This window comes from Battus philenor, unplaced genomic scaffold (assembly GCF_028537555.1).
Source record: "Battus philenor isolate CCGP_79_NKW_IND1 unplaced genomic scaffold, ilBatPhil1.0.hap1 SCAF_16, whole genome shotgun sequence".
NCBI lineage: Eukaryota > Metazoa > Arthropoda > Insecta > Lepidoptera > Papilionidae > Battus > Battus philenor.
The window spans coordinates 12,001,920-12,015,252 of NW_027181678.1; the positions used below are offsets into that span (position 1 = coordinate 12,001,920).

Consider the following 13,333-nt stretch of genomic DNA (forward strand, 5'->3'; position numbering starts at 1 on the left):
ATTGTGACGGAAGGAAGGGATATTTAAAAAAAATTAGAAAATCCTGTAAAACCCATTTACCTGAAATGTATCGTCCCTACCCCACAGACGGCAGGGAGAACGAAAGATTCCGAAAAACGGGGACCATCACATAAAAATAGTATAATGATATAAAAAATATTTAATTTCTCAAACTATTACGTCCATTGTTTCGTGTTAAATTATCTTTAGATAATTGGTTTTAAGATAATCTTTACCATATTATTATGAAGATACGCGATGATAATATGTTGCGTATTTACTGATAATAAGTATATGGTACGGTACACCTTATAAAAAACAATGATTTAAGAAATAATAAGTAACGTAATGATAATATAACAAGAAAAAAGATTTTCAAAGATCAAAAAGTTTAAATTAATGATTGTTTACTATTTTACAAATAAATAATGTAACATATAGTCTAGTGTCACTTTATACAGAGTGATTAAAAATAGGTGTAAAAGCCTTTAAAGCTTATTTTATTATAACCAAATATTCCATATATATTAAAATGTAGTCTTATTTATGATATAAGTTGTTACAGTCTTCATTTAAAAACTAAGTAAATAAACAACCAACCACGGATGTTATTCAAAGCAGAAACTAAATATTGAACGATGGTAATGGTTTTAGTTATTTTCCAACTCGCACATATCTATATTTACGTGTACGTAGCTAGGTCTTGTTTGCACGCGTTGCTACCCGGAAAACGAACGCGCAATGTAACGTACACAGAACCCACAGTTTGATATCCAAGTCGCATAGTACCCGCGTCATTTTGCATACGTCATTTAATTTGTCTTAAAAAAAAAAACAGATGTACTAACATTTTCTATTCAAGGAATTTCTTGACGAGTCGTTCGTTTACCTTAATATGAAAATACATCGTCATCGCTCGATGTGAGACTATCGTGTTACGCTCAATTAGTTAATTAGTTCAGTAATTTGATTAGGAACAACGCTAACATACTACTGTTATTTATATATGTATATAAATATGATTGGACAAATGCGTTGCTATGCGAATTCAACTACATTTTTTTTTCATATTTTCGTTAAGGCACGGAAAGGATTTATAAGAATCATTTCAAAAGAAACAAACAACACGATCTATAAATCACGGAGTAAATTAGTAATAAGATATATACTTTCTTTAATCACCAAATTTGCCCCTTGGTAAAGCGCCGAGAGTTGGCCGATATCGTATATTTATTTAGATGAAAATTTTAAATGGCTCGATTGTCGCGAACTCGTTGCTTCTTTTTTTATACATGTACCATCTTTTCGACATAAAAATCCTAAGTCACTCACAATTCGTAATGGTCTTAGTAACTATGGAAATAATCCATTTTTGTTCAGTTGCGTGCTCCGCTCAGGTTGAACGAATTGGTCGAAGAATTAGAATTTGACATTTGATGTTAATCAATATGCATTAAAGCGCAAATACATGAATGAATATCTTTGGTTTTCGAATGTAAAATTTGGATTTTTATTTATTTTATGCATTATATTTATATACTGTGTTGTTTGATTTTGTTACACAAATATATGCTGTAAAGTTTGTTGAGTAACTTTATTCTACGTAGGATATTGATGCTTTTGTACTTTCACATTATCTAAATCATGCAAAAACAGAAACTTGTGATAACCCCTTGTTGCGTATGTCGCCTTTTATCATACTAGTTAAAATATATTCCTAGCTTACCTCTATTAGAAGAAAAACTAATTCCTACTACATTTTCAGTCTAAATCTCACGACGACCGAAGGTCCAATAGACAGGTTAAAGATTTAATCTATACAAATAAATAAATTGGAGTGCCTCTTTGTAATATATAAATAGGAAGTAACTTAAGCTATTTTTATTTTAGAAACTTTCTTGAACTGAACAAAAAAGACTGTATAATGTCTTGTTTCACACGGACAAAGTCGCGAATATAGTCAAAACTAAAATTAGAATCAAATTCATTAAATTATAATGTAAATAATTAATTAATATCTTTCATCATAATGTAACTATATAGAATAATAGCATTATTATTATTAACCCTTTCCACTCCAATGTCGAGTGTCACTCAACACTGATTTTGTTCCACAAGCTCCACTGTCGAGTGATACTCGACATGGTATAATACTTCTTTTTGCGGAAAAATTTTAAAACAGGAAAGATTTTTGTTACTAAAATGTTTGAATCACGAATGAATGAAACATATTCTAGAATCGCAAGATACTATAATTCAATTAAATTTTATCGATGCTACATAACAGCCTTAGAGTGGAAAGGGTTAAGCCTTATAGTTTCAGAGTCATCACGATGAGGCTGCATATAAGTGGGAAACTTTTGTATGTCTAGACTTAATGAAAATGGGACCTGAAGTGAATTTGCATCTCGCGTTGAGAACTTAATGATTATTTACACTGACAGCGTAATGTTAGACTAAATTTATAGCCGCGCGCGCCCACAATAATTGCCCACAATGCAATGGAGATAAGCGTAATACGTAAATAATTATATATTTATAACAGATACCGCTGCTATATATTAATAAAATATTTATTTTATTTGTACGAGAAATAGTCTGTCACTCGCAAGCCACATCTTCGAACAATTATTTGCGATTAATAAACCTGAGGTCCCTTTAAATTTTTGCGTCATTATATATATAAAACAAATAGTTCCGTGTGTGTTTCAAAAAAGTTTTTTTTAAATATAAAAGACTACGTTCAACTTCGTAACAGATACACACATTTTAACTTTCCACTACTCCGAATAAAATGACAATCGCCGTTGTCATTTTTTTCTGGTTTTTAAACATTTACAATCTACGAGTTCCAATAAACCTTATTTATTATTTCCGTAATTTTCTGGCTGAAAATGGCGAAGATCGGCACAGTTACCTATTTTTTTCTCTACATACACAAAGTAAAGTAAATATAAAAGATTATACGATTTAAGTAAAAACTTAACTCCTATACGACAAGCTAAGAATAATTACATCAAATTCTTATAAATATTTTTATTTTATTCGTGTAGTCAGAATTTTTCAGGTATAACCAACATTTAGTTTTTCAAGTTGCATTTTCGGACTTATTATTTTATTTGGTGGGAGCGGCGACTTCATTAACATCTTTTTGCATACCTTTTAAATGTATTTAATAAATAGCTTCATAAGTTTTGGTACTCCTGGCTATGCTACATTTAGTGTAATTTTACTTTGAAAAGAGTTTTTGTACAAAAGTAGAATACTGCTAAACCTAAATCTTACATTGTCTTTAAGACGCAGTCTCATAATTCAACGTCCTAAAGTCCTTTTTTGTGAACGGAGGTCACTGCATACCTTTTTAACAGTATCCATGTTCATGAGGTCCCTCGAGTCTGTTTGAGTGGTTACCTTATTTAGGTTAGTGGATTGGGAGGTCGTCGAACTCTAAGGAGGATGCTCTATAAAATGAATAGGGCTAGGGCTCCCTAGAGAGGTCCACGTCTTAAGATACGAGGTTACCCGAGAGTGCTGAGACTAGTGATCAGTATCACTTTAGTGATAGAGAAACGTTGTCATTTTAGTTGGTAAGATTCCCATCACACTCCTGCGCTAAAAGGCACCCTTGTAATTTTTCAAAACAAAAGTGTCTATAGATTATTTTTAATGAAATTAGGCGTTATTTGCGGAAGGCCATGATAAGTAAGAAAAGGACCAATATTTAGCCACTTCCTCACATGGAGTGGTAGTCTGGTTGTGTAGACAGTCTCTGTGTTTGGCACTAATCGGTGTAACACTCCTCCACGGGGAGTTGTTGAGAGTTGTTGTGGAGAGGTGAAACACGTGTTGAGCGATTTAACGGTGGCAGTTGTGTAATTCGCATTGTTTGCCGCATGCGCATTTATCAGCGGGCTGGCGGGCGGTGCACTTTGTTGCACGACTACCACTGCATGTGCGGAAGTGGCTAAATATTGATCCTTTTCTTACGTTGTCTATAGATTATAGCTACAATCTTATTTATATTTTTGTAACAATACTCTTCCTTGTTTTTTCTTCTTCTTTTAAACCGATAGACAAGCACTGCAAGTCATGGGTCTCCCTTAAAGATCGCCACCCGGTTGTGTCTGACCGCATTCAGCGGCTTTCTACGACCTAAACTATGTCGTCGGTCCATCATGTGGGAGATCTAGCCACTCTGCGTTTACCGGCTCATTGTCACAGCTCGAGAACATTTCGGATCAAATGGCCATCGGTTGTACGAGCGATGTGCTGTGGCCACTGCCACTTAAGATAAGCAATTGTTTGAGCTACGTCGGTGATCTTGGTTCTTTTGGATATCTTCTATTTCAGCGCGCAAACCTTCGATCATAGCTCTCTTCGTGACCTCGAGTTTTCTTATAAGGCCCACCGTAAAATACCGTAAGTAATCAACAGCAATACGTACTAGTCAAAGACCTTCTTCTTCAGGCATTGAGGTATTTCGGACGAAAAATTTTTTTCGGAGCTTTTCAAAATCGAGTTGGATTCGGCTAATGGTCTCTTTTTCGAAATTGGTCTTACCTATCTGGACGTCATCATCTAGTTCACGGACCCTTCCGCTCCGTGAACTCAGTACCTATGAAGCTGTAAAAGCCTTAGGGCTAACAGCATTAACATCTTCAGAAACAATACATGCCTATTAAAACGCCATCAAAGTCTGTGGATTTTAATTGTAGATAGTGTTGCATTTAATTGATTAATCTACCGGCATTTAGTTTGTACAATGTCATCAGCAAAACAATTTGTTAATTATACGTTCGGTTGCGTCTATCGAGGTTACAATTAACACCATGTCCGCGATTACTTTTTGCGGTCACCGCTAACATCGGAGCCGGTCGGATCGCATTACTTCTAATCGATTCGACAAACTGTATACAACAGAAAAAAGACATTTTATCTTAATTACTTTGGAATTAAACATTTCGGAAAGGTTTACGGGTAATTAAAATGGTAATTACTAAACCGAGGTACTTTATTAACAATATCGGGTTTATGGTTGAACTAACTGGTTTAATAGGGGCAGTAGGACCAGTGTGTTATATTCTCGATTATGAATATTGTTGATATTTAAGCGCTAACTACTTTGTACAATATGTTCTTTTAAAGACATTGCTTCAACTCATCATTAAGATATTTCAGACGATATTGTACTAATAAAAACTGAATTTATATATCTTTTTATTTATTTCTTAAGGTCGCCGGATGGTGATTGATACAGATCGCTTTTAACAGGTCTTATTGATAATTTATGGAGAGCCCAATGTCCTGATGGCTATCATTTCTGATGATGATGACGTCGCAGGGAAATGCGATGATGACGTCACGAGAAGAATGCGAGAAGAGTCCTATCAAGAAACCAAAATAAAATTTTGATGTCTGAGGGTTCTAAATGCGCCTTGATCTAAGAGCCCACAACTCATACATTATTTTTTGTGGTCAATTTCCAAGCTTATTGCAATCTTAAATCGACTTTACAATGTAATATGATTTTTAAATTAACTTTTAAAATTTATTGCCCGTTTATTCAGTGATATTGCATGCCCACGAGAGTTATTAAGTTTATGAAATCGAGAGAAAGTTTTAAAAAACTTAACTATGTTTTTAGTGACCTTAAATATAAAAATAATAGTACATTTATTGCGTAGTTGGGGTAAGCCTTTCAGAAAGTACGGACACGTGTTTTTGTGAAAATACAAGTACACTATTACTATATTAAATGGAAAAAATAATGTATTAAGAAATGTTTTTAAGACAAATTAGTAAATAAAGTGATCATCACTCTAATCTAAATCACTCTAAAATATATTGTGATTACTTATTTTTCGTATAGATCCAAGAGGGCAATAACTTATTTCAGTGCAAAATCTGTTAGGGCAGATGATACGTTGTTTGGCATTATACAGGTGTTTAATAATATTAATAATTGGATGCGCGTTTACGGCTTATAACAATACACGTGTGTATTTGGGGCGTCGGATAAAGGGGCATTTGCGAGAGTGTCACTCGAGATCAGGAGCTCTGCCAGCCCACCAGCCGCCATTGTTGCACCTCGACCCAGTTGCACCGGCACACTTCACAAAGGGCTACTAGGGTGTACACATAGTTAATATTTATTAGGACAGTGCTAAGAAGTAACAAGATTGGTTTTGTTCGAAATTTATGATGATTTGACCTGTTTTTACTTGAATTGCACTGCTGCACTGGGCAGTGTGTTTAGTTTATAACTTCTTTTAATATAGCGAAGCAGAATGGCTACTTGTGGGTCTTTTCTTGGCACGCTACATATTACAGTTTCACCGGATTGATAGACCATCGAGTTCTTAGATTGTTTCGGCGGTAGTAGGAGACCCTTTGAAGGTCTAACGTTCTGGGAAGTCATTAGTCGATAATTCATGTTCTTACGCTCATTGTTTAGTATAAGCATGTAGTTGACCAACAATGAATGCTTTAGATTTATTTATTTTTAACGCTTTGCACTTTTTTAATACAGATTCGATTCGTTACAGGTCTAATCACGCCTCTTGTTCATCAAGATTGGTATTAAATAAGAAAGCCGTGTTCACATTGAACATTTGATTCCTTCGAACATTTCAAGTAACACAAACGAGTTTTTCGTAAATTTTAAAAATGAACACCTCATTTATTTGTGGAAAGGCGTGGGTGACAAAGAGCGTTCACAATTTATCGAACGCGAATAAAAGGAATTTGATAAATTCCCGAAAAAAATCATCAGCTAATGGAGGCTCTAGTTTCAAGGCCTTCGGTGTTTGTGTTAGTGCCATCCGAATAACGTGCACTTTCCATTAACACGGACAATACAAAAGAAAGGGGTACAGTCGGCGCCGTAGCTTTGCGGATGAGGCGGATGCGGATACAGTTCTTTTCTTTGTGCCTTCGCTCCCCGACCTTTGCTTACTTTAGACGGCGTCGTGTTTATGCTCAGTGTATAATGACGGCATGCGCTGAAGATTTTCACGACATTTGGATAAATAGGTCGCGTTTTTGCAGCACTTTGCGGAATTAGTTCATTTTTTTTTGTCGGTATTTGACGTATTCAAATATTACTTTCATTATATATATTTTCAAACCATCTTGTAACTTCATAACTTTTTATTTGAATGTTGAATTTATTTACCTCAGGCATACCACTGCCATTGTTTAGGGTAACGGAACAATTACGGGTGTTTAACCTTAGAAACAGGCAGCGCCGTACCTAACTTCTCTCGACTGTTCGACTTGACCTTGGGTACTGCGAATATTACCAAATTCTAACTGTCACGTATCACAGTATATATTGCGTTCTTTGGAAAACTATTAGCTAAATGTACACGTTTAATTCAAATTGTCGTCGTGGTATTTTATTTGGTTAAATTCAAGCTAGTGCGCTTGCACAATTTATTTAAAAATAAAATTATACAAATGTGAAGTGAAGGACTTTTAGGCGATAAAATTAATGAACGAATTGCTCTGATTACTATATTAGGAACGTCTGTCACTCGTCTGCAATGACGTCAAAAATCTGACAGCTGATGTAAGCTTTTTTTAGTTTAGAACGCATACGGAATCCTTGTGGTTCTCTTTTAAGTTGAAAAATGTCATTATAGACGAACTTAATTTACTAGATACAAGTATCATCAAATTACGCTTCTCCGGCATTATTTTGTAGTACATGTGATCATTATGAATAGAAAAACACATGCATATGAGTATATATTCAAATTAAACCACTCTAGAACTTTGCCGAAAAACAAAGAAAATCTCTTGTTTCATAATGCACGCAACAAATTTATAAATTTACCGCTTAATTAACTTCGTGTCGGGGATAAAGGGGTTCGAAAAGCCGAAGAGTACACAGAAATAAAATATATCAGAGATACCGAGCTATTTCGGGAACATCGTCCTTTGACCTTTTTCAGAATTTCATCGCTTTGAAATAATAAATGTAATTCCGAAAAATCCTCTGTAGATATTTTCTGAATTAGACAAAATTATAATTTGGCAAGAACATTTTCTGAATAACTTTATGTCGGTTAGCAAAAGTTTGCTTATTTATAATATGTACATAGCTAATAACATCTAATGTGCTAAGAAAATAAAATTTTATTTTTTAGAGCATTGACTTATTAATGAATAGTGGTGAAACTTAAGTTCTAACTTCCTTCGTAAGCGTATAGAGGCTTTCGAAATGTGGACATATAGACGCATGCTGTCCATAAGCTGGACTCAGAAGGTGACCAACGTCGAAGTTCTGAAACGAATCGGCCATATACGCGCACTAATGCTCACAGTAAAACGAAGGAAAATCGCTTACTAGGGACACGTTCTTCGACATCAACGATATAATCTCCTTCAACTTATCATGATGGGAAAGGTCGCTGATAAAAGGAAGGTTGGTAGGAGAAAGAAGTCGTGGCTTCGTAACATTAGAGAGTGGACCGGAATCGCCGGCGCTGCTGAGCTATTACGCAGACCCAAAAATAAGAAAGAGAGCAGGAAGCTGATAGCCAACCTCCACTAGTTGGAGAGGCACTTCAAGAAGAAGAAGAAGGTGAAACTTACTACGGGCCTCAAAGGCGAGTAAGTTCACAGTCACTCATAGCCCGAACCCCACTGGAGAGGGCTATTGCTCGGAATTTCTTTACAATATAGAATGAAGACAGGCGAACGAAAGTAACTAAGTACTAGTCAAGTTGTTTTGGCAATGGGTATGGTACATAACGCGCAGATCAATTGGCCGCTGGGGCCAAAGGGTCTAAAGTAAAGACCACGGACTGGCAAGCGCAGCGTAAGACGTCCATCTAAAAGATGGATAGACGATAATATTAAAGTCGTCTAAAGAAGCTGCAGGCAAGCCGCTTCCAACTGCTGCAATTGGATTTTGATATGGAACGTTCATGTCCAGTAGTGGACGTTTTGCAGCTTTATGGTGGTCATTGAAATTGACCGCCATTAAGAATAGCTGTTCGCTAGACGTATGATGATAAAATGGGTGCGGTGTAACTCTGTATGCAATAAACTTTGGTTCATCACAACAGGTCTACGAAAATGCTCTAATTGGAATCTATGGGAGAGACTTCCAAGGCAGCAGTGGTAAGATCGTTTAAAATTTAGTTAGATAGAGATAGAATTCTGATCGGTGAACGTGAAAGCTAAGTATTGTAAAAAGGTCTTTAAACCTGCTACACGAGTTGTCGATCTTTATGTTGAATGAAGTTACTTCTAACATGAACATAGATCTCCTTTCCGAAAATTTTATTTTCTCATAGTTAACAGTGTGGGTGTCGTATATACACTAATGTGATGTCTGAAAGAATAATAGGTGTAAGATTTTGTGGGCGAGCGTAGCCGACGGGCGAACTTAGTGTGCCGAATTAGTGCAGCGAGCACATGCACGCACCGGTGACGCGGGCGCAGACCTTTTGTTACTTTTGTTTCTTTTATTTCTTTTGCGCCTTTGTTCTATTGCCCGCTTTCACTCGGTCGCAGAGCACATTGCGCCCCAGAGTCCTACGACGAATGCACGTCCTTTTTGCTCGCACTCAAGCGCTAATAAAAATTTGTTTGTGTGTTAAATAAATTGATAAAGTGTTACAAACGTCTTGTAATAAGACGCCAAACGCTTTAACAGTAATACATATAAGTAAATAATGTGAGTGTTACCTCTTGGTTGCACTGCGAGCAGAAGTCGTGCCTGCAGGTGGGGCAATGCGCCGGGCTGGCGGCCCGCACCGACACCACGGTGTCGCAGCCGACGCGCGGACAGAACGCGCGCCCCGCGTCCATCGACACCTCTGTCACAGAAACATACAGACTGATTATTTATACGTGTAAAATCTCTAGCACTAATTGGCACTAATCGGTGTAACATAACTCCTAAAGAAAAAACCGTCGGTAAATCAGTCCCACGTATATGAGGCTTTTTGACTAGCGCCACCTAGTTGGGTTTTAAAAGAAAATATGATAAAACAGTTGACTCTGTATTTGGCACTAATCGGTATAACATAACTCCTGAAGATGCCCCGTGGAGGGGTGAAACACGTGTTGAGTGGTTTAACGGTGGCAGTTGTGTAATTCGCATTGTTTGCCGCATGCGCATTTATCAGCGGGCGGTTCACTTTGTTGCACGACTACCACTGCATGTGCGGAAGTGGCTAAATATTGGTTCTTTTCTAACTTTAAATGGGTCATTAGCTTATCATTATATCTACACATTGTTAATACAGTTAGCATGTTGCATCGTCGTGTCACACAGCTGTAAGAAAGGTTAATGGTCTTTGATAAGTTCTATGGCCGGAGTCAAATACCATAAAGAACACTAAATGTTGGTTTAACCGAGTTGGTATAGGGATGTCGCGGAAAGGCTCTTTAAAGCCTGTAAGAATGTAAGCGAATAAGATGGGAGAAGGCGCAATTGAAAAGTCGCACACGAGATATTGTCCACAACTACCACGATAAGACCGGCCTTACGCTACCCGCTACCTTAATAATGTTGTAGATCTACCTAGTTGGGGGCTGACACACGTGTCTACCGGCTCATAGTCACATCTTGAAAACTTTTCGGCCCCAATGATCGTAGATTGCATGAACTTTGTACTTATTACCAGTTCAGACTAGTAATCCTTTAGCCATGTCGGTGACCTTGGTTCTTGTGCGGATGTCCTCACTTATTTATGGCTCATTTGCTGACAATTAATATATAATAAATAACATTATGATAGCATAGAAAGAAAAAGTGTTTTTAAAATTAAGACTACTGTATATTAGAATTAATTAATGTTTACTATCTGTCCTGTTTATCGTAATTCCAAAGGAAAGTGATCACTTACAGGTTGATTGGAACTAGCTTAGTCCGCTTTACAGCTTTTAGCAGACTAAAGAGCTACATAATCACCCCTTTAGAGCTTTTACTACCAATCTCCCATATATATATATATATATATATATATATATAAACGAGTATATACGAAGTTTCCACCCATGTACATCACAATATCTCTGGAATCATATGGCTTGGAGACTTTATATTTGGTACGAATATTTTCTTCGTCGGTTCCGAAATCAGCGTAAAACCTTTCACGAAATTTTGCTATTTAAAAAGGAGTTTGAAGAGTTAATGCAGGTATAAATTAGGCTTGAAAATTTTAAGCATGTGAAAAATGACATAGAATGGGTTTTCGATCACCTAAAAAAGACAAGGCGGGCCACGTGAAAAGTCAGAGGGACAATAGGTCAATTACAAAACGACACGTTTGGGCAAACGCAATCATAATTAATAATTTTAATAATAAATATTAAATATAAATAAATAGGAGTATAACAGAGTGCTCGAGGACCTTGCAAGACATTGCAAAATACAAGCAAGAATCTTTATTAGAAATAACATCTAACGCCTCCTTGCATCGTATCCCTTGCTTATGAGGATTTGTTACCTTTTTTATACGCTTAAAAACAATTGAAGTGAATTGGGTCTCTAGTATGTTCTAGAGTCTTACTCATTACACCATTACAAGCAGTCATTCAGACGTGAAAACGATCGGTAGTTTGCGTGCGTGAAGCAAACACAGCGGGCCAGCGAAGCGTGTCAAGTGCGGAGTCACGGCCGACCATCGCACGCACTGTGCTAATGGTAGCCTCGTAAAAATAACCTCTCTAAAGGCACTCTTTTACCATTGAAACTGAAAGCTAAAGGCGTAACAGTCCAAGCAAATGTCTAACCAAGAAAGCAACTTCAGCGGCCACTACATCCGATAAGAAAAGTAATGTCTCCAGCAGAAACGTTAACTAATAAATTACCACAGTTCGTTAAGATATCATCATCATTTTGTCAGCCTATGGCCGCCCACTGTAAGGGATAAGCCTCCTCCAAAGATTACCAAGATGAACGATCTCGCGATGCTCGCTTGCAACGACATTCCGCGCCCTAAACTATGTTGTGTGTGGTTTTACCTACTGAGAGGTATATTCTCGCCGCGTCTATCGACTCCTAGTCGTATCTCTAAAACCAACAACCGCTGGTTACACGATCAATGACCTGCCAACTGCCACTTTAGACGAGAAATTCTTCGAGCAACGTCGGTGACCTTGGTTCTTTTCTCGGAGCGGATCTTCTCATTCCTTATTCTATCAAGAAAAAGCTTTAAGCATATATCTCACCATCGCTCTGAGGGTGACCAGAACTCTCGTTGAATATGGGAGTTACGTTTTAGATCCATATGTCATCACATACAACACACACTGTTCAAAAACCTTCGTCTTCAGACATAACGTAAGATATTTCATAAACATGATGCAATTAAAAAAAATAATTTCCAACTACATTTAGTTTCTTTAGTTTGTGTTAGCAAGATTTTCGACGTACTAAATATCTAAACACCGCGTGTTAGATAATACGGTAAAGGTAGAATTAGCGTTAGAGTAGGAATCTGGGTTGTGCAATTGGGTTAATGCAGCGGTTATTGCTTTAGCTGCAGCACAGACTCGACTGCATCACTGTATGTTTTTTATCGAATTAAAAAATTATCTGTCATAATCTGTATTAAAATTGACGTGAGTTGTTCATTATAAGTTTGTACGATAGAGCTCGGGAAGATATAGAACTGCGCTATAATGCTCATAAAAGCGAAAAAAAAAATTAAAAATATAAAATCCAGGCGCATTTACCGTCAATTAAAAAAATTAAATGAATGAATTGGAAACCGTGAATAGGCGGCGAGAAGGAAAAGTCACTTTCGTCTTCTGCGTTGAACCGTCGCCGGGAAACAATGAAGGGTCATTACCGCAGTACAATACGGCGCCGGGTGCTGGAGAAAGTCCACGGTCATGTGATGACGCCAGCCGCAAGTCGTTAATAACGGACTTAAAATTTTATAAAGCTTTTACGCTTATTTTCATTTTAATTTTACTATACAGTAATACCCCGCTTTACGCGACCCCGTTATACGCGGTTACACTATAACGCGAATTGTAAATTTCGCGCTCAAATGCCTCGAATTATGCGAAAGAGTGCGTATAAATATAATGTAGTCATCAACTTCTCTATGGTGTCTTGACCATCTGTCAAACAATTAAAAACAGTGTTGGGTGTTATGAACGTATTTTACAAGAACGTAAACAAAACGTTACCCAAAAGACAATAGATGTATTTTTCCGTAATAAATAAGAGTATGTATTGCATAAAGTGTTCCTAGAATTAAAGTGATTGATTAAAATGATTTGTATTTTTTTGTAATAATTATTGACTATATTTAATCATAAACCTCGTTATACGCGAATTTCAGTTAACGCGATTTTTTTT

At 36.7% G+C, this 13,333-nt stretch overlaps 1 protein-coding gene across 3 annotated transcripts in view; it reads right to left on the reverse strand.

Annotated features, from left to right (window-relative positions):
* The window catches only part of LOC137919576 (uncharacterized), a 162,431-nt gene that overhangs the window by 16,292 nt on the left and 132,806 nt on the right, over positions 1-13,333 (reverse strand). For all 3 annotated transcript variants that reach the window (XM_068762688.1, XM_068762687.1, XM_068762689.1), the window contains one exon: positions 9,700-9,830. In XM_068762688.1, the coding sequence (XP_068618789.1) occupies positions 9,700-9,830 (131 nt within the window). The remainder of the gene's footprint in view (positions 1-9,699; positions 9,831-13,333) is intronic.